Source organism: Ipomoea triloba, chromosome 8, assembly GCF_003576645.1.
Source record: "Ipomoea triloba cultivar NCNSP0323 chromosome 8, ASM357664v1".
In the NCBI taxonomy this organism is placed as follows: Eukaryota; Viridiplantae; Streptophyta; class Magnoliopsida; order Solanales; family Convolvulaceae; genus Ipomoea; species Ipomoea triloba.
Window position 1 is genome coordinate 16,792,165 of NC_044923.1, and position 22,534 is coordinate 16,814,698.

Consider the following 22,534-nt stretch of genomic DNA (forward strand, 5'->3'; position numbering starts at 1 on the left):
ATTTTAATCAACAATTGCATAGTTGGGGATGAAATTGAACAAGTTTAAAAGTCGAGAACCAAATTGGTGAAATACTAATAGTCAATTGACAAAATAAGGTATTAACTAAAAAAAAAAAAAAACAAAGGAATTTTAAGTTTACTTTATCCCGGTTCTACCTTTTGCTAAAAAATTAGAGAATTTATTCTATTAGCAACCGCCATAATTCACATAATATGTTAACTACATGCACATAATATGCAATTGAAGAAAACAGGGGACTCTAACCATGAATTAGGGTTTGTTTTCAATAAAAATAAAAATAAAAATAAAATTATACTCCGTAGCAGATTAACCTACTTTGTATAAAAAGATCGAAATGCTCACCTATTTAACGTTATTCAAACATGTTTGTTTACAAAGGACCAAAAATGGTCTATGCCACAATAATATAATACTAGGACCAATAGGAAATGCTTTGAAAAAAAGAGACTAAAAGTGAAATGGCACATATAAATTTAGGACAAAAAATGAAATTAATTCTCTACAATTCCACAAAAGAAAGCATTAAGAATGTTGAAAACTTTATAGTTGAATTAGAATGTTACTAGTTTGATACTAGGTATAATTAAAAAGGATGAGTAATTTTATAATACCGTAAATTATAATGTTATGTTCTATAAAATTGTATTTAAAAAAAAAAAACTTTTTTAGAGGTATATATAAGGTAGAATATAACTTTACAAAGAGCATGATGTCATAATGCACTTCAAAAAGTACAAAGTATATGCATGACATTGTAAAATTTTCTTCAAAAAGAGTTATTGTTTGGTTAAATACACATGTATCATATAATCAGATTTCATTTCGGTTACTTTTTATTGACGACTAAATAAACAAAATAATTTTTATTAAAATTCATCTTAATTACTAAACATTTGATTTGATTATCTAATTATGATTCCAATGCTGGAATAAAATGTGACCTATATAAATATGGATGACAACAAGTAGGGTATTCACATATTAAGCCATTATCAAACTCGAACTCAATTAGCTATAGAACTAATGAAATTCGTCCGTTTACACTACTTGCAAATACTTCAACCCGTGAAACCTAGACAGCTAAACATAAACAACTAATTTTACCAAATATTATTTTACAACTTGCTGATACAATCCGCTGGTTAAACCCGTTAATACAAATCCACTAATCGTAAATTGTTAACACAATCTGTTAATACAATCAATCACAAATCACGTGACAAAAGTATATATTTTTCGAGAGAGAGAGAGTGGATGCATTCTTCCGTTAAAAAAAATGGTGGACCAAAATTCATACTTTACCAATTAGCATTTAGCATAGAGTAGCTTTTTCTCTCTCTTTCTCTCTCTCTCTCTCTCCACCTTTTCTTCCCACCCTTTCCCAATTGTCTTTTTCATTTTTATATTGTCTCAAAAACCCAACTTCTCTTTTTTCATCAAAAGGGAAAAGGAAAAAAAAAAGGAAAAACAAAATTGAAAAAGCCCCACAAGGCCACAAATACTGTCACTCCTCTGCTCTCTCTCTCTCTCTCTCTCACTCACTCCCTTTTTCCCACTTGAGGTATGAAGAGGCAGCTCATACTGAGCTAGGGCTTTCACTGTTCATTTCACTTCCTGTAATGCAAATCTTGAATCTTCATTGGAACTGAGATTCATACGTTTTCTTGCATTTTCCTTAAAAACGAGAATGTCAGTCATGGCTAGAATTGGGTTAACAGCGCCTCTGTTTCTCACTCTTCTGCTGCTTTTTGGGTCTCTCTCTTCTTCATCAGCTTCCCCTTCGCCTTCAAGTAAGCATTGCATCTCTCCATTTGTGTGTAATGAGAAACATTCGTGTGTGTTTCTCTGTTAAATGTGTTTGTGGTTTTAGGAGCTTCTGCCCCATTTGATCTTGCTGGGTTGTCTTGTTTTATGGCTATTCATTGTTTTTTCTTGATTTGGGTACAGAAATTGTGAATGGGGTTTTGTCAAATGCTGTTTCTAAGCTGGTGAAATGGGCGTGGTCTCTCAAAGCTACTACTAAAACAGGTAGATCCACCTACCCAAATCTCTCATTGACATTATCTATTGTTTTTTGGTTTTTAATTTGGGTTTTAAAATTCCATTTTTTTTCCTTTTTTCCCTAAATGGGTATGTTGGGGGAGAGGGGGTTGGTGTAATGTGGTTCATGTGATTTATTTATGGTGTGTGCAGTGGTTTCTGGGCGTCCAATGATGAAGTTTGAGAGTGGGTATAGTGTGGAAACAGTTTTTGATGGAAGCAAGCTTGGGATTGAGCCTCACACTGTGGAGGTCTTGCCCAGTGGGGAGCTCCTCATTTTGGACTCTGCTAACAGTAATCTTTACAAGATCTCTTCTGCATTGTCTCAATGTAAGTGTGAAGTTTTGTGTTTTCAATGGAATGGCCTTGAATTTTAGGTGTTGTGTAGTTTAATCTTTTTCCCATTGCCAGGAACTTGTAGGATTGTCTTTGATTTGCCCAAATCATTAGCTCAGCTTGAAATATGATTGAATTTTAGCCTGTGGGATTTGTTGGGCGGAGGTCGGTGAATGATCAAGTCCAGCACCAGGTGGCTAGGGGATCGTTGGGCGGAGGCCTGAAGGGCCAAGTTCAGCACCAAGTGGGTGGAGGTCGGTGAATGGCCAATCCAGCACCAGGTGGCTAGGGGATCGTTGGGCAGAGGCCTGAAGGGCCAAGTCCAGCACCTAGTGGGTGGAGGTCGTTGAATGGCCAAGTCCAACACCAGGTGGCTAGGGGATTGTTGGGCGGAGGCCTGAAGGGCCAAGTCCAGCACCTTGCCTCGCGCTTGGTCATAACAAGTGGTATCAACCCCAAGTCACGGGGCAGGGTAAAAAATGTGGTGGCTTGATCCTAACACCTAGTTTTGGCGCCTTAGATCACACCCCAATTTTAACATTTCATAGTTTATCAAATATTCCAGATTCTGTTAAGACGTGAAATGTCACAATGAACTTCGAGAGTTCGAGATATGCAAAGGGTTCAAAACCCAACTACTTGTGATATCTCTGCTCTTCATTATGTAATGCTCTGATCTATCTTTTTGCTTGTCTAGAAGCTGGCATTTTACTCTCTCACTACTGCAACCTTGTCCATTATTGCTGATGTGAAATGTTTGTTCAAGTTTCTTTGCTGATAAGTTTTGCGATGATTATTAGCCTTTTTAATATATCCCCCTATGCATTTCTGCAGACACCCGACCAAGGTTGGTTGCTGGTTCAGCGGATGGATACTCTGGACATGTGGATGGTAAAACGCGGGAAGCAAGGATGAACCATCCCAAGGGGCTTACAGTTGATGATAAAGGGAATATTTACATTGCGGACACTGATAATATGGCAATTAGGAAGATAAGTGAAACAGGTAATTCATTAGTTTTTACTTAGGTAATGCAGAAGAATGTTGTTTTCCCTAATAAGTCATATGAAGAAATGGAACCGTTTTAGACTGAGTAGTGATTATGTCATTTATGTGGCAAGTGGACAGCTCTTCAGCACGGGATCTTTCTTTAGTTACTTTGAGACATTCAAAGTGGCAAGTTTTTATATAACGAAATTTCCTTGTCCAGGAGTGACAACAATTGCGGGAGGCAAATGGAACCGTGGAGGTGGGCATGTTGATGGACCGAGTGAAGATGCAAAATTCTCTGCCGACTTTGATGTAGTCTATATCGGAAGCAGTTGCTCTCTCCTCGTCATAGACAGAGGGAATAAAGCAATCCGAGAGATCCAACTTCATTTTGATGACTGTGCTTATCAGTATGGAAGCGGCTTTCCTCTAGGTGAAAAATTTTATCTTCTTCTCTGTTTGAAACATTTAATTGAAAGCGTATTTTTTTACATGTGAACTTGACTGCAGGGATTGCAGTACTTTTAGCAGCTGGCTTCTTTGGTTACATGCTAGCATTGCTCCAACGCAGGGTAGGAACCATGGTATCTTCTGAAAACGTGAGTGCCAAATCCCCTCTTTCTCATTAAAAAAAGAAGAAAAACTGTTGGGCTGAGGCCGGTGAAGGGTCAAGTCCAGCACCAGGTGACTAGGGATTATTGGGTAGAGGCCTGAAGGGCCAAGTCCAGCACCTGGTGACTAGGGATTGTTGGGCGGAGGTCTGAAGGGCCAAGTCCAGCATCCTGTCCTCTCGGGCTCTCGAAAATGTAGCGGTATAAGGAAATAAAGTTGTGCCTCTGCTAGGAGCTATAGCTTAAAACAACTGTAATTCCGTATGAGAAGCTACTCTTTACTAAGTCTATCTTCTCGTCATTTTTGTTGTGAAGGATGAGAAAACGATGGTTTCTTCTAATCCGTATGAGAAACCAATTATGTCATCGGTAATGCCGCCTCTAATTCCACCTGATAATGCTGAAGAGAAGCAAGAAGAAAGCTTCTTTGGATCTTTGGGAAAGCTGATGGTTCAGGCGGGAGAATCCATGGCTACTATCTTGGGAGGCGTATTCCCCGCATTCAAAAGGAAGCAAGGGAACTATAAGTACCAACAGCAACAGATGCAGCAGCAGCAGGACTACTACCAGTTCCAGCAACAGCTGAAGTACTCGAATACGTGGCCCGCTCAGGACAGCTATGTAATATCAGAGAAAGACGAACCCCCTTCCATCGATATGAGATCCCCGACGCCTCAAAAGACCTACGCATTCATGTCCAAGGATTCCGAGAAAATGCAAAAGCTCCGACAAAGCCGTGCCTTTTACAGTGAGTGGGGCTCGGACTTCCAGCAACAACAGCAGCAGCAGCAAACTCAGAAGCATCTGAATCACCACCGGTACCATTCAGCTGCCCCGCAGACTGTCTACGAGCAAAGCCCCGAGAAAACAAATGAGGTCGTGTTCGGGGCAGTTCAGGAGCAGGAGGGGCAAAACGGCACGATGGTCATAAAGCCTTTGGAACACGCAACGCAGGGTTACAACCATCAAAACCATATCCGTGCTCGGTTCAACACCATCGGGTACACTTACGGGCCCTAGTCATATTAGGTACACAGAAGAAGTTTTGGGTGTTTCAGAAATATCTGCTTCTTGAATCTTGATGATGATGGGTATGGGTTCTCCTGAGTAAAAAAAAAACATATGAGAGATGTATAGAGCAGAAGATATGCTAGGGAAGCAAGTAAGTCCATAGAGTATTTTTCTGAGTGACTGAGTGGTCTACGAGTATGAGACAGAAAAATCAGGTGTTCATCAAACTCTCATTGAAATATGAATATGTAGTAATGTGTTTGGCCCAACAAATTAGGGAACTCCGAACAGATTAAGGAATTCCCAAACTGCATTAAAAGCCTGTGTAACAGATTAGGGAATTCCAGAATTGTGTTAAAAGCCTGTGTTACAACTTACAACTACTATTCCAACATCACCGAAACACAATCTTCAAATTTTCATAGTGGATCTTGTCTCCAATTGTTGGGAATAAAGGAATAAAAAATGTTTGGAACGGACCATGAACGAAAGAAGAAAATTTGTATCGTGTACAGAACACTATCTTTAAAAGCGATTTTCGGAGACTATGCGGTTTTTAAAGTTCGGTACATTTCCAACTGGTAACACAGACCAATTGCGATTGACCGATGTTCCAAATCCCAAAGGAATTTCATTCATCCCTCGCAATTCCCATGTCTTTTTTGATATGTCCCAGAAAGCAGACAACATCCCTCTCAATTATTGTCATATGTATGCAGGACAACCGCAATTAGTGTTCTGTGGGTCGTAGTCGACCAACTTGCTGTGCCCACTATTTTAGTCGGCAAACTATTTTCTTTAATCTATGAAAAATATTTGTTTGAATGTAATAAATATTGTTTCATAATTTTTTTTTTAAATATTTGGTGGGGGTCCAGGAGATAGGAATTAAAGACCCTATTGTTTAGTGCTCGACTCAATTACCTAAAAAATGTATATATAGTTTATTAGTAAAAGTTAATTTTAACTTTATTAATAGTCTAATAGAGATCAAACCTTATTTTAAAGGCAAAAACTTGTGTGAGACCGTCTCACCATGAGACGGGTCGGGTCAAGATGCACATGTACCACTTATATGCACAAATGTCATACTTATATGCTCAAATGTAATACTAATTAGGAATAAAATTTTTCTTACTTATAAGGGTAAATGTAATACTTTTAAGGGAAAATACAATACTTTTACATTTCAATTTAAAAATATTACATTTTTCCACAAAAGTATTATATTTGCCCTTATAAGTAAGGGGCACTTGTCAACATTACTTATTATGAAAAATGTATTACTTTTGCTCTAATAAGTAACAAAAGTTATATTATTGATTAGTGTTATATTTGAGCATATAAGTATGATATTTGCACATATAAGTATGAAATTTGCATAGTGCTTTGACCCGACTCGACCCGTCTCACGAACAAGGATCCGTGAGACGGTCTCACACAAGTGTGACCCTATTCTAAAAGGCAAGTAAAGAGTAAAGACTACCACATTGTCAATGTGCAAGAATTGCAATCTCCCATCCTCGAGACTAGTACTAATGGTTGATCATTTAATCTCAAGTCATGGCTGGAGGCGGCAGGGTAGGGATCCGAACATCATTGGAGTTGGACTCCCAAGTTAGAGTAGGGTGTGGGCTGAGCTCCTTGTACGCACAATAAGGTGGGATCTGACTAAAAGGATACTCATGCAACTTGCGATTTACCACCTTCAGAGACTCTAAAAGCGGGGTCCTTAGAGTGGGGTCCTATGGGCTAGGATTAGTCTGGCGTAAGTGGTGTCAAGATAGATTGTCATATGTATCCTTGTCTAATAGATAGTTATGAAATGACAAGGAGGCGAGGTTGCGCTAAGCTAAGGCATCTAAGGCATTATGCATGGTCGGTAGACTGATGGGGTAGGTGGCATGCCAGGGCAAGGTCGGTAGGGTGCCCAGTGGTGTACTACTGACCATGGCGTGGCGGTGGTGGCCAACTATGGCTGTGTGGGGCCTGACACGGCGATGGCAGCTAGTCGTGACTGTGCGGGGCTCGATGCAATCCCCTACTCTAAAAACCATCAAAAATGACATACATCCACTCATCTCCTCTAAAATTGACGAACAAATCTCTCTAACAAGCAGGCATCAAGAATATAATGCCATACAAAATCATCAAGAATGAAATGCATTCACTCATCTCTTCTAAAATTGACAAACAAATCTCTCTAACAAACAGGCATCAAGAATGCGATACATTCGAGCATTGGTGTTTCAGTTCACATGCATTTTCACCTCCACTAAGGATCATTATACATACAAAGCTTAAATCTTTTTGCCCAAAAAGAAGAACTTCTGATAGTGATGTATTTACATGAGGACATGAGGTGTGTATATTGCATTTGAATGAACAACATATTTGCACTCCAAATGCTGCTATATCCTCACCAACTTGAGCCTAAGGTCTTGGGAGATTCAATTGCAAGTGTGGAAGAACAAATTGGATTACTTTGAGCTAAGTGATTGGTATTTCAATTTCAATTTGATTTCTTTTGATTGCTTTTATCATGTGTCCATTTACATTTCATTCTAGCTATGCATATGTGACAATGTGTGGCCATATTGTAAAATTGTTCTAAATAATTAGGCTTTAACTATCATTATTTCAAAATTGAGGGCTATGTATGTAAAATACAAAAACTTTAAAAGCCTCTAGGGAAAATGACACTTTCCCCACTATGTTATGTGCATATAGCACTTTTCCCCCCTGAGTTATTAAAGTGATAGTTTTTTCCTTTAATTATTTTAAAAGCGATAGTTTTTCCCCTTGTAATGTTAAATTGACATTTTTGCCCTTAAAAATAACTATTTCATTTATTTTTATTCTCCAACCAATTATATTACTAATATGTATGGAAGATCACGGTTCAATACGAACCTAATCGAACACTAGCAATTGAACCTAAATAGTATGGACGGTTACGGTTACGATTCAGAACCGAAAAAATAAAATAAAATAAAATAATTGTTGAATTTAGATTATTTTTAAATAAGAAATAAAATTATAAAAATAAATAAATAAATAAATAAGTTTTGATTGGCGGTTCAAAATCGAAATTGGAACCCAATCGTACCAATTTATCAAAATAAGTGTTTGATCATTTTCACTATATATGACTGTGGTTCAGTTCCGGTTTACGGTTCAACAATTATTTAATTTTATTTTTTCGGTTCTGAATCGTAACTAGAACCGTCCATACTATTTCGATATGATTGCTACAGTGTTTGGTTAGGTTCGAACCGAATCGTGATCATCCATACATATAAGTAATAATTTGTTGGAGAAGAAAAATAAATGAAATAGTTATTTTTAAGGGCAAAAATGTCAATTTAACATTTCAGGGGTGAAAACTGCCACTTTAATAACACAGGGGGAGGAAAAGTGCTATACGCACATAAAATAGGGGGAAAATTTGCCATTTTCCTAAGCCTCTATATAACCCTCTCTGAAGACGAAGAACAATCTATTATTTTCCGGCTGCTACTAAAGCCTTAGTCTGATGTAAGTGGTGTCACGACAGATTGTCATATGCACCCTTATCTAATAGATAGTTATGAAATGTACAAAACAAAATATATTGGAATCCGATCCATAATATTAACTTTCTTTCTTAACCATTGTTTAGATCATGCTAAATCACATCTAAAGAAAAATGATTGTTTAAAAAAAAATCATGGATAGTTTTCTACTCTCCAATTGTCATATTGAGTTCCAAATAATATGAAATGGAATTGCTATTAAACTTTATTTGGCACATTGGCAGTGAAAGACAAGAGGCATTGTTTGACCATATATGGATGCTATTGTTTTATTTTATCATCATTTCTATAATGCCATACACCATATACAACAACACCAAGAATGTCTGTAGCCAATAAGAGCGGGAATCCGCGCACGTGTCCACGTGGCTGTACAACGGTAAATCCATTATTCCCTCCCCTTTTTTATTTTTATTTTTATTTTTACTTTACATATTAATCCTTTTTTTTTTAAAGATACTTTACATATTAATCCTAATCTCTAGTTTCTGGTCTGTCGCACCTCAACTCCATTAATATTTGAGGTGGGGTTCGAACCATATCTTACTGCTTCCAACCATGACTTGAAACCAGTTGATCAACCACTTGTGTTAGTCAAGGGGGTTTGATACACTAGGTTCCCCAACTTATGACAGACTAATTCTAAGTCTCTAGAATTGCTGGATGAGGTAAATCGCGAATCGCTCCGTCAAGCTCTATATTCCTACCCCTTGCCTGTGCACTCTACACACAAGGAGTTTTCATTACCTCTAATCAATCAAGGTCTCTCAATGACCTCAAATTTTCAATGGGATTTGAACCACCACACCATTGCTAGAGTAAGGCTTTAGAGTGTCCCTCCACTCATTTTGTGCCTATGGAGTTTGATGAAGTTTTATTATTACAAAGTAATATCAATGCACATATAGAAAAATCTCATACAGATTTAAGTTCAAAATAAATGTAAAGATAAAACAATACAACCCAACAATACAAATAATCTAATTAAACAAACATAATGCAACCAAAATAACTTAGCTAAACTCGATCAAAATCAATATGGCTCAATATGGAGTGATTAAGATTCTCACTACACACACTATCCTGTCAATTAATCATGTGCGAGTGTGACCACCTCTTATGCATGCTCGATTGTTCCATGCCCCCAACGCTTCTTCACAGTACACTTGACACATCAACACAACTACTCATCTCCAAACTTTTCTTTTCAAACTCGAACCCTGTTGGGCATTTGTGAGCCTAACCACACTTTTTAATGATTTCGCTAGAACTTATAGCATATATTTGTTAGAAAATCATTCGAAGACAATGCTACTTTGACTTTGTTCCTTGTCCCACATTCTTTTTGAAACCTTTCTTCTCCCACTTTATAAAGAATAGCACTTTTAAAGATGCTTGAAGTCTTATGCAGGGAAAATAAAGGGGAACCATGCATGCATTACTGCCCGCTTAGATACATGCAGTACAGTTTTGCATTCATGTGTTTTCTTCTTTATATGTGTTACCTGTTGTTATTGTACATTGCACCGTCTCATCGAAATCGCTTTTAAGGCAGTGTTTAATAAACGTCACACATAATTTCTTTCTTTTATATATATATATATATATATATATATATATATATATATTTTGCGTTCTGAACCAACCTACATTAATACGTATTATACATGCAGTACAGTTTCGCATTCATGTTTTCTTCTTTATATGTGTTACCTGTTGGATGCGTACCGGTAATTGTACATTGCACCGTCTCATCGAAATCGCTTTTAAGGCAGGGTTTAATAAACGTGACACATAATTTCTTTCTTATATTTTTTTGTTTTTTTGTTTTGTTTTGTTTTGTTTTTTTTTTTTTTTTTTTTTTTTGCGTTCTGAACCAACCTACATTAATACGTATTTTGCCTACGACATTGTTCCATTTCCTAACAATATAAAATGAATATAAAACAGAGTTTTAAAATGATAAAATTATTAAAAATACTTACGCTAACATAAAAACATAAATTCCAAATGAAATCGTAGTATAACACCAGTGACTTTTAATAATACTGCAGCAGCAGCAAACATAAATTCGGGCTTAGGCCGCCCCAAGCAAACTCTATCCCATTAAACACTGGTTAGTGGGCCTTTTGCATGTCAGAGCCCATTAGTGTTCCTCGAAAATTTGTTGGAACCAATTTGAAAGACAAATTGTCAAATTCAGTTGAGGGCAAATTGTGTAGATCATAAATGTAATATACATTTTTAATATATTAAAACTACATTATTTGTGTACTGACTGTATATTATTTTATAACATATAAAAAAATCATGTACTTTTAAATGATGTACTTTATGTATATAAATAATATACTTTTAGTATATTAAAAATGTATGTTTTTTATTTATGGTGCACACAAATGTGTGGACTATAGTCCATGCAATAATGATTGCTATTGGGCATCATGGTTTATGCCAACTTATTTTGTGGACCCGGATCCACCTTGTAAGGTGGATCAATTTACATACTGAATGTTCACAATTTACATATTGAATGCTCGCGATTCAAATTGTGAACATTCAATATGTAAATGGATACGGGTCCACCTTGCATGGTAGACCCGAGCCCATGGTATAACTATTGATGGTTTATGTAGCCGTGTGTACCATGATATGAGATCTGTTTTAATTTCATTTTCTATACACATTAATTTCATTATAGTAATGATGAAGTATAATTTTAATTATATTTCATGTAACTACTATCCATTTTCATTTTATACACACAATATGGTCATTAAAGTAGCATTTTAATTACAAAACACGTCCATTTGACAAGATATGTCAATATACATATCTGTATGATTTCTACTATTGTGAGACTCCAAAATATTTTCTCACAAAACTCCTATTTTACCAAAATTTTAAAATAAAATTATTTGTGTAATTTTTACTCCTACAATGATTTTACCCAAATGAATATATAAATAAAATATTTTTAAACTCTTTATTTCAAATGATTTAGCATACAATACTTATATAATTATTTATGGTTTTAAAAGCCCTGGAATATATTTATTTATCAAAATCTTGACCCAAGAGAGTCTTAATTCTTTGATATATTGCACAACCCTATGGCTAGCATTTCGCCCTTTCCAATTAAGCTAATCCAACTTCTTGTAATATTTTTAGTTTAATTAAGTATTATATGATTTTTTTTAAAAGGTTATGTTTTGAGAAAACTAATATTTTTAATAAAGGGTTTATACTTTATAAATTTCTTAATTTGATAAACTTAACATCTATATTTAAAAATATTATATATTTTGAGTGTATATATTACTTGAAAACCTGCCAAAAATCTCGTGGTCTAGTGACACCCGGTTGCACCCCTACATGAGAGGGGGTGGGTTCGTGTAGCACCCCCATTTTTCAAGCCAAAATATTTTATAAAAATGATTTATTTAATTAAAAATGTCTTATAATTGCGGAAGCCCAAAATCAAAACTACAAAAAAATAGGGATGTTACCGCCACGTTCAGATACAACTTATATCTAAACGCACAGGCTAAAACAACTACTAATAATAACAATTAATTTATACTAATACAATGAACTACATACATTTCTTTTAAATACAACCTCTAGAATATTTAATAAAATAAAATTTACAAAGACTAATCTAGAAGATGGTAAGTCGCTCTCATGCTCCAAATTATGCAATCATCACATGCAAAATTAACTAAGGGGGAAACAAAGTCAGCACGACGGCTGGTAAGACTTACTCCACCTTGTAAAACATTTTGCACATGGCACATAGGAGCATATAATTTGCACATAATACCACATTAACCCCTTAAGCATTTTTATTTTCATAAATATCAATAATCTTTAACCAATTAGAAATATAACTTGAGAAATCACACATCCAAATATATATCATAATATCTATAAAATTCTATGGGATCAACGGATTGCCTATCCATTATTCACAATCCTTCAACCACTATTTCCTCAAAATTCACCATATATCCTTTACCTCATCATTTCCATATAACCATTTCTTCAGGGCATTTCACATTATCATCAATATTCAAAAGAATTCCTTAGCTCATAAAATATCCACCAATGATGATATTTAATTCCTCAAAATAATCACCATAAGAGAATTTCCCAAACATTCAAAATAATCATTATAGAAATAATTCCAAAGAGAGTATTCCAATCTCTCAAATTAACCGTCAAAGAGAAAATCTCAATCTCTCAATTAATCTCTTCCCACGAGAGAATCTTACAAAAAATACATTTTAGAATTTCTTAAAACCATCAACACTTGATATATATATATATATATATATATATATATATATATATATATATATATATATCGCCGAGGAGAAATGGTTACCAAATGAATGATTTTCAAGTTCTCAAAAATAAATACTTATAAACAGGGAGTTTTCTCGGCTCCCTCGTGAGTAAGCTTTCAAGTTACTGCTCACTCCTCAAAATAACAGGGAAGTTATTAAACCCCCTAGTGAGTCAGCTTTTATATCATTGCTCACTCCTCAAGGTAAAAATATCAAATGGCACCATCCCCCATGACAAAACATATATATCGTTAACCCTCAAAGTTCACATCTTAAATAAAAAAAAAAAAAATCATTGCACCCACCTAGCTCATCCAACTTTACACATGTATCTATAACTTTTGCACTAATTGTCATGCCTCAAATGAAATATAAATCACCAAATACCATATGCACATGATTTAGGCCTAATTATTGTACTAAATAATAATATACCAAATAAATAATATACTGCCTACTAATTCCTTATACATAATTGCCAAATAAATATACTAAAATATATATAATTTTCATTCAGTATGAGCATTACACACTACACTAATTAATTACGAAAGAATGCATACGGCATATACATTATTATGCACAATATTGAATACATATAGAATGCAAAACTAACTTAAATATTATACTTAATCATTAGTACATATGCACGAATTCTATATATATAATTGTATTCAAACCTACTACATACAACCATATTATTTACACATAAATCCCAGAACGTGTTTATTCATATACTCAGTGTCACAGCATAATCGAACAATTTTCATATAGATTATAATATTCACGAAGATCATGAATCACGTAGCAATTGTCCAAAACTAACTAAATAGATTTTTAATGAAAAAGATTTTCACACAAGCACTTAGGAAAAGATTTTTGTTTCATATGGGGTAAAAATAATTTAGATGAATCATAAATCTTACTCTTAGAAGTCAAAATCTCTATTGCGCACACCCGAAACACCAAGAGTTAATAATGATGAAGACAAATCATGTGCTCGAAAAGATGAAGAGAGGAAGAAAACGTGTGTGTATGTTATGTATATCTTTCTACCTACAAAGATTATGTATAATATATATAGTGTATGTGTACGTAAATTAGGATTAGCATGCAAATATATATATAGAATAGTGTGTAAATATATATGTAAATAATAGTGTAGTGATTTGTGTGTAGTAATTATATATATATAACTATGAAACGTCTAAATCATATACATAGAATTATGAAGATATTATCAAAAAAAAAAAAGAATTATGAAGATATATAGAGAAATAATAAATTGATGATGAGAATGATTCTATGAAAACATGTAAAATATTTTAGGTATGTATATGTGTACATATATAAACAAAACGTGTAGGATATTTTAAGGATTAGGAATATAAATATTAAATATAAATAACCAAACGGGCTGACCATATATATATATATATATATATAGATATATATATATATATAATTTAATAGTCAAATAGTTCACTTAAGAATATAACAAATATTCAAATATTCGGGGTATCACAGTTCGAGCCTCAGTCGAGGCAACAGAAACTACATTGTAACAGAGTATATATATTTTGTTGGGAATACCTGTCAATAGTTGTGGTTTTAAAGTTACTATCCTGGGAATACTTGTCAATACTTGTGGTTTTAAAGTTACTATATGATGTGATTGCCATGTTTTGGAAAACCTTTATTTGAAAATGAGTTTTTATGCATGGGTTGGAAATATATTTTTCCATTTCCCAGAAATCAAAGCCATGATTATGATATCAAAACTCCATTAGCAGAGACAAAGGTTAAAACTTTAACATAGGAAATGAGGCTGGCATTTTTACCTCAGAGAAGAAAGAGACCCCAATCACCAGGTTCAATGGCTTGCGCCAATTCTGGTAGACTGAAACTCAACACTAATGCAATGCTATCACCCAACGATGCAGCGGGTGGACCTTGCCTTCGAGACTCTTCTGGTCGAATAATTGCAGGCCTTTGTTTCCCTCTCACTGCCTCGTCAGCTCTGGAGGCAGAAACCTTGGCTCTTCAATTTGCCATCCATTGGTGTGAACTCACAGTGATGATTCCTTCCTTTGTTGGAGTTGATTCTCTCTCACTTGCTAACATCATCTCATCTTCGACAACAAGGATCCCATGGAAAATCAGGAAAGTCGTTCTCTACCTTCGCTCTTGCCTTACGTCGTGGGGTTCATCCTTAACGCATATTTACAGAGATGGGAACCAAGTAGCTGAGGCTCTTGGACTTAACAGTAGCTCCTCTTCTATTTTCTGCTCTTTCTTGTCTTTACCTGTTAATGTTAAACTTCCTCTCATGTACGATCTTCGGGGCTTTGCTTCCACCAGGCTTATCTAATAAAATTACCTTTTTATGATTAAAAAAAAAAGAAGAGAGCCAATGCAAAACAAGGGAAAGAAAACAAGAACTCAAGAAAGACAGAAATGAGCAGAAAAAGTAAACACAAAACAGAGAGGGGCAAATTAAAGAGAGCAAATGAAAGAGTTTTGCTTTGGTGATGGGAAAAACATTAGCCAGAGAGGGGTTTTTATATCTTCAGGCAAACCTCGGCCAACTGGAGCTCTCTCATGTCTTTTTCTCTTTTTCTTTGTCAATGCGGTGTCGCTCGCATGCAGCCGCCAGATCTCTTCCATCTCCTCCGGCGACAGATCAGTCGCCCTGGCTTCGGCCTCATATAGGGACGGATCCAGATCCTCCCCTTCGCACAGAAGAACGCCGTGGATCGGCTCGAAGCTGTCTAGCAACATATGAACTCTGGCGACCTGAGGAACAATGACCGGAACCTCTCCATAACTCACTATAAGATCAAGACGATACTCTCCTGATTCTGGATTGGAAAAAATTAAGAATGCAATATGCTCTTGAGAACGATTCGTCGCGAGATGATGAAGACGCGAGGAAGGACCACACAGAGTTTAGTCGTCTGGTTCGAATTTGATTGGGACCAAGAAACAACAAGGTTGATGAAGATTGAACTTTAATGGACAGAATTACCCCTCTATTTCACGGCTAACTAACGGGTATTTTAAGTTTGGACTAACATTGTCTAACTTTTTATAACTCTTGGCAAAATGTAGCAAAATTAATAAAATCAGACTAAATGTGTCCAACACCCAATAAGTGTAGGACCAAAAAAGGATTTTACTCTGAGTTTTAGAAAACCTATACTTCCTTTTAATTGTTTATGTGTCTATCATTAAATTTTAATAGAATCACAACTAAATACTCTGATATGCTCGATTCTAGCTCCAATATGCTCTGATCCTAGCTCTGATATGCTCTGATCCTAACTCTGATATGTTCTAATCTACTGTGAGGGATCAAAGTTATGATAATGGTTCTAATATTAAATGAAAATAACAAGAGGTTCAAAAAGGATTACTTGAAATAATTCCTTTTTTTAAAAAAAAAATCGCCTAGGCCTATAAAATGTTTAGACCGGCCTGATAACATTTATGATTAATTTAAAATTATGCAAATATTAGCTAACATGTTCTTTAGCATCAATGCCATCAAGCAAACAATTTAGCACAATCCTCACTCTACATTTGCTAACTTCTTCATATACTAACACTTATTTAAATAATGCACTTCTTCCTTTTTATTTTAACAAGTCACACAGGCAAAAAAAAAAAAGAGACAAAAATGGAAGCAAAAAACAACAATGGCGTTGCAGTCAAGAAATCGATTTGTCAGATCTAATTTTTTATATTGATTTCCTTGCATAAAACAGTTATAATTGTGGCTTTTTATCTATGGTTATTCTGAAATTGTGTTATGCATGTTGTGTTTAGTGTTGTCGATTTCTTATTTCGAGTTATTTGGTTAATGAACAGTTAAACCTAATGACCTTAGTAGATATTTGTACTGCATATGTGATTATACTTTTATCTATTATGCATATTAAGGTTTTAATTAATATTAATTTTCTGACCTAAATAACTTTTAACTGTGCGTTTGTAAAGGTATTTTCATTACAGCTGAAGATTATAAAGCTAAATGCGGGTATCCCAAGCAAGATGAGTTTTTTTTTTTCCATGTATTCATTCAGCATTAGATGTTAAGAAAATGTTTAGTTTGAAAAAAAAAAGTGTAAAGTGTAGAATGAATGAAATACCTTTGTTGTGAGCCCGTACTTTACTCTTACTGCCTATCAAACAGGATGTTGTTATTTGTTTCATCTTTGGTTTTGTTTAATGCAAAAATCTTTAGTTGTAAACCTTAACCTTTTGCAATTTAGTATTTGAGTTGGTATGGCTTTTATATGTTGGGTTTTTTTTTTGTTTTTTGTTTTTTGTTTTTTGTTTTTAAAATCAGAAATGGAAGGTGGAAACCCCTGGAACGCTAAAACTTAGGATGACTCCACAACTCTGCGTGCCCACGTGACATGCGCCAAGTAGACCTTCTCGTCGACAAGAGGATATTCACCAAGGATTCTTCTATTACCACCGTGAACAGCACCAAACGACGCCAGGTAGTCCGCTACTCAGTTTTGCTCTTTGTAAATCTCCCGTAAGGCAACTCTCCAGTCTCTATCCATCCACGCTTGTGCTTCGCTAATGCTTTAAACTAACGGACCACGCCCTACTGCATTCTCATTAATCATTTGGATGACATTGTTAGCGTCCGATTAGACCTCCATGTCATGAATCCCTTTTTGCCATGCCCAACTTAGGCGTTCGACAATGGCTCTTGCCTTGACAATGGAAGGATCCCCGTAACCAGTTGGGCAAACTAGTCCTTCAACCCACTCACCCCTTTGGTTTCGAATGACACCCCCAAAACTAGCCCTGTTGTGGCCTGCTTTAACACTCCCATCGACATTGAGCGTAAACCGATGGTCTGAGGATGCACACCACCTAAGCTCGGCAATTCTGATTCCTCTCGCTAGGGTTGAGTGTGCGAAAGCACGATCAATTTCCTCCACAGCTTCCTTAACCCAATATTTTTTGTGATGCATCGGCACGTGCCTTCCGTTGAAGACTCTATCGCAGCGCCATCGCCAAAGCCACCAGACAATGGTGGTGAACTGGTTGGGCCAATCCGTGTTGTCATAGCCAGTCGGAGTTCCGGTGATGTTAGACTGGATCCAACTCTTGAAATCCATCCACCTCCAACTTCTGCGCCCATTTCTTGGGACAAACGCCGACCAGAGTTCTTCGGCTTCCTTGCAGTGTCGGAGGATATGGTCAGCCGTTTCTGTCTCCCCCATACAACGCTGCAGCAGCCGTCTGAGATGATTCCTCGTCGCGCTCTCTCGGCATTGCCCATCACCCAATCATGTAAGGCTATCCAAAGGAAAGTCTTCATCTTATTGGGTACCTTCAACTTCCAGAGAGTACTCCAGATCTTCCCCTGCATGTTAGACTGATACCTGTGAGTTAATGAATATGTAGAGCTAACAGAAAACTTACCAGTTGATTCCCTCATCCAGTAGTTCTCATCTTCTCCATCACTAGCGTTCAAGTTGATGAGTTGCAAGTGCTGTTTGATGGTTACCGGGAGTGGCGACATGTTCTCCCATTCCCATCCTCTTTCATTATTCCAGTAATCGACCACCATTTTCCCAACATTGGTATCGCTTGCACTGAGGTGAAGGAGATCCGCAAGAGGCTTCTCATGCACCCACGAGTCTTCCCAAAATTTAGTAGATCTCCCATCTTTAACCTGATATCTGGTACCATTTCTTAGAATTGGAGTAGCTGCAATAATACCCCTCTAGGCATTCGAACAGACCTACTTAGGGCAGAGGGTTTCAAAACCTGTCCTTCCGTGCGCGTATTTCTCCTTCAACACCTTAACCCAAAGGCTGTCGCTATTTGTGACAATTTGCCAACCAAGCATAGCCATGAACGCCAGGTTCATTTCCTTGGCAGATCTTATACCTAGGCCTCCCACATTTTTGGGCTTAATGACCTCTTCCCAACAGACAATATGGCACTTGCGTGCCTCGGGAGTGCCTCCCTATATAAATCTTCGAATACGTTTGTCAATTTCCTCCCAGACCCCAGCAGGCATGAAGATTGTCTGCATGCCATAGTAAGGAATTGCTTGCAGGACTGATTGCGCCAAGATTAGTCTTTCGGCTAGAGATAAGAATTTTGTCTTCTATCCATTTAGTCTTTCATCAATCTTTTCTAACATTGGAGATAACAAGTTACTGGTGAGTTTACCATGAAGCGTTGGGACCCCAAGATACTTGCCTAAATCCCTTGATTCTGGGATTCCTGCTATCGATACAATCTTCTGGGCTTCCTCTCTGTCCACATTGCTGGAGAAGAAAATCTGCGATTTGGACAGACTAACTTTTTGGCCTGAGGCCCGGGTGAATCTACCCAGGCACTGGGAGATGACATTGATTTGGTCCTGTGAAGCCTCAGCAAATAACACAAGATCATCAACAAAAATAGGTGGGTAAGGGGAGGACCATACTTGGATAAACGAATTCATTTCTATTTACCACGAGTAGCCTCCTCTTTGATGGTATGACTAAGCCTTTTCATGCACATAACAAAAAGGTAGGGAGATATAGCGTCCCCCTGACGAATGCCGCGGGTGGGGATGATTTGGTCTAAATGTTTACCATTCCACAGAATTTTCATCCTAGGGGATTCAACATAAGCCATAATATTCCTAATCCAAACAGTACTCATGCCCACATCAGCCAGAGTATCCCTAATAAAGTCCCAATTAAGCCTATCATAGGCTTTCTCAAGATCTATTTTAAGGATCATAAGGCTCTTTTTACCCTGTTTATTGCGCATGGAGTGGATAACTTCTTGGTAGATAAGGATATTATCCGTGATTTGCCTACCTGGCACGAAACTACTTTGCTCGTGACCAATCAGTCGTCTCAGGATGGGCTTGATACGATTAGTCATAACTTTTGTAATGATTTTGTAGATAACATTACAAAGACTGATCGGCCTGTACTGACTAGCATTCGAGGGGGAGTTGTTCTTCGAGATAAGAGCGATCAGAGTATCATTAATACCTTTTTCAATCTTGCCAGAGCTCATAAAGTTTTCCAGTTGTTTGAAAATCGACCTTCCAACAATCTGCCATGCGCTTTGATAGAACTTGGCATGAAACCCATCTGGTCCGGGTGCTTTAAGTGGGCTCATGTCAAAAAGCGCCACTCTAGTTTCTTCCAGCGAGACAACCGCATTAAAAGAGGTCCAGATATTCTCACTCATCGTCGGAAAATGCCCATGCGAAATGCAAAAGAGATCAACCTCCGCGTCATTTGTGAAAATTTCAATGAAATAGGCCTGAATGACATTTTCACCTTAGATCTCATTGGTCATTGGGTTGCCACCTTCGTTAGAAAAATTGTGTCTACCCTTGGTAGCCCTCTTAATTTTAGTGGCTGCGTGGTAGAATTTAGTATTACGGTCGCCCGATGCGATCCACTCTTTCCTAGACTGCTGGTACCAAAGAATTTCCTCCTGGCAAAGGGTTTCCTCTAGTTCCTTTCTTAGTTTCTTTTCCAACTTAATAAGCCAGAGTGATTCCCAGCATCCAACTTCTTTTCAACCCCCTCGAGACGTCTCAAAATCTTTTTTTTTTCTACAGTGAATATTCCCAAAAACATTTATATTCCACTCCTTGAGTTTTAGAGCCATAGCATCTTTGTTGTTCCACACAGTATCCCCCACATTCCAATTCTTTGTGATATAGTCAAGAAAAGACGGGTGCCTAGTCTAAGCCCCTTGAAAAACAAAATTATTTTTATCCTTACTAGTTTTGGGGTCAAGTTCAATCAATATCGGACAGTGGTCGGAGCTCACAGCCGGGAGGTGAGTCACTTTGGTATCCCGGGTCAAGTCCATCCAATCCATGAGCACGGTGTAGCCTGACACCCGTAAAGGTCCCTTCCTCCCTTACCCGCTTCCAAGTATATTTCTATCCCGAGTAGCCAAGATCAACCAAGGCTTCGTAAAAAATCCAGTTCCTAAAATCCCCATTTCTACAGGTCCCCAAACTATTATAACTCGTGCACTCATCGTTACTAGTGATGGCATTGAAATCACCTGCAATCAGCCAGGGATGATTAACCACCACCTTTCCCCTACATAAAGACTTCCAATGCCGACGCCGGAGGTGGGGGATTGGGATGCCATAGACTACCGATAAGTTCCACACTCTCCCAGTATTTTCCTTGATAACCATATGCACAAATTGGGGTTGAGAATTCAGAACCTCAATTTGACAGGCATTCGATCAAAGAATCCAGATTCCTCCACTAAACCCGAGAGCTTCAACTCTCGCCCACTTTTCGAAACCAAGCTTAATGCACAGAGAATCTGCATTAGAACCAAATGTTTTTGTTTCCACTAGACAGAAAATATCCGGGTGATGCTTGTTCAAGATATATTTGGCAGCTATAATGAAATTCTTAGACGCTACTTCTTAATAGTTCCATGTAATGACTTTCATGGGAAACAAAATAGAGAGAAACAAACAAACAGGGATCACATGAAAAAAACAAAGCAAAAAGCAACAAAAAAAGGAACCACCACACCTGGAAAAGACAGGAAGCACCTCACGACTCCATCTCCATCTCCTCAGCGTCTGCACCGCCCAATGACACTGCATCTCCATCCGGCTCAGTCGGTTTAATGCCCGTAGGGTGGCTGAAGTTCGGGGGATCCCCGTGGTGCTCCGGGATCAACTCTGTACCAGTCAGGCAGTCATCGTTCATTCCAGGGTCGGCTGTAAAGTTCTGGATAGATGTGGCTCCATTGCAATTTCCCATAACAAGTGTATGTTCACTGGCAGCACCTGCTTGGTTTGCCTGAGACCCGGGAGTTCACTTATTCATATTTCTCTTTCTACTTATCTCGCCAGTGTCACCTTGTTTTCTGTGTAATCCATGCATATTATTCCCACTAATTTGCTTTACAGACACTTGGACTGTTGCTCTTTTTCCTTTTGACGGACCTTGATATCTAGACCCATGGAATCGATCCACATTCGTATCATTCTCACATGGGGCATCCTCTTGCATCTCACCGACAATAGTCTCTTCATCTAACCTTACAAATCTTGACCCAGTTGGCACGTTATTTTGTTTCCCTTTTCCAGCACCCTGCTGATCTGTTTTCCCAGTTTCCTTCCCTGGTTGGCTCTTATTTCCCTGATATTTGGTATAATTTCTTTTAGGTTTCGGCGCTATCATCCATGCCCTATAATCCTCTGTAACTTCCGGCCTAATTAATGGAGTTTTCATAGGCATTTTCTCCTATCCTTTTCCAATTTTTTGACCGTTAGCAGTAACAGTACTGTTCTCCGGTCGGTGCTCCTCGCTCGCCACCGCTCCAGTGGTATCGCCACTCTCTTGATTCAGATAACACCCCCCGGCATTATGCCCATACATCCCACAGTTGAAACAAATGAGATGAAGCCCCTCATACACAATAGGTCGAACTCTATTTCTCGGCATGAACTTGGCAAGTAACGGCTAGGGATGTCAACGGGGCGGGGTGGGGGCGGGGGGCATACCCCCCATCCCCCCCCCCCATTTTTTCCTACCCTCCCCGTCCCCGTCCCCATCCCCGTCGG

General features: G+C 37.4%; 2 protein-coding genes across 3 annotated transcripts; one reads left to right on the forward strand and one right to left on the reverse strand.

Annotated features, from left to right (window-relative positions):
- The first annotated feature begins 1,553 nt into the window (after nt 1–1,553).
- Nucleotides 1,554–5,392, forward strand: LOC116026650. 2 transcript variants are annotated; one of them, XM_031267992.1, is made up of 7 exons: nt 1,554–1,814; nt 1,972–2,052; nt 2,218–2,394; nt 3,235–3,405; nt 3,611–3,823; nt 3,901–3,989; nt 4,317–5,392. In XM_031267992.1, the coding sequence occupies exons 1-7, from the start codon at nt 1,712–1,714 to the stop codon at nt 5,019–5,021; spliced, it is 1,539 nt and encodes a 512-aa protein (XP_031123852.1). In that variant the 5' UTR covers nt 1,554–1,711; the 3' UTR covers nt 5,022–5,392. The 2 variants fall into 2 exon arrangements, with proteins under 2 accessions (XP_031123852.1, XP_031123853.1); XM_031267993.1 differs by having other exon boundaries at nt 3,910–3,989.
- Nucleotides 5,393–15,432: 10,040 nt separating this feature from the next.
- On the reverse strand, nt 15,433–20,166 carry LOC116027040. Its single transcript, XM_031268466.1, has 7 exons — nt 19,554–20,166; nt 19,431–19,465; nt 19,144–19,336; nt 18,977–19,029; nt 18,733–18,934; nt 17,941–18,672; nt 15,433–15,797 (listed from the first exon to the last, which is right to left on the reverse strand). Exons 1-7 carry the CDS (start codon nt 20,164–20,166, stop codon nt 15,433–15,435), a joined length of 2,193 nt encoding a protein of 730 aa, XP_031124326.1.
- Nucleotides 20,167–22,534: the final 2,368 nt, after the last annotated feature.

Bases quoted from the DNA above. Each gene is read 5' to 3' on its own strand.
- LOC116026650 (XM_031267992.1), top strand. From the start codon at position 1,712: ATGTCAGTCATGGCTAGAATTGGGTTAACAGCGCCTCTGTTTCTCACT. The intron at 2,053-2,217 runs GTAGATCCACCT...TGGTGTGTGCAG, and splicing joins CAAAGCTACTACTAAAACAG to TGGTTTCTGGGCGTCCAATG. The intron at 3,990-4,316 runs GTGAGTGCCAAA...TTTGTTGTGAAG, and splicing joins CCATGGTATCTTCTGAAAAC to GATGAGAAAACGATGGTTTC.
- LOC116027040 (XM_031268466.1), bottom strand. From the start codon at position 20,166: ATGAGTGAGAATATCTGGACCTCTTTTAATGCGGTTGTCTCGCTGGAA. The intron at 19,030-19,143 runs GTAAACTCACCA...TGGCGCAATCAG, and splicing joins TGGGGTCCCAACGCTTCATG to TCCTGCAAGCAATTCCTTAC. The intron at 15,798-17,940 runs GCACGTGCCGAT...TTTCCAATCCAG, and splicing joins GATAGAGTCTTCAACGGAAG to AATCAGGAGAGTATCGTCTT.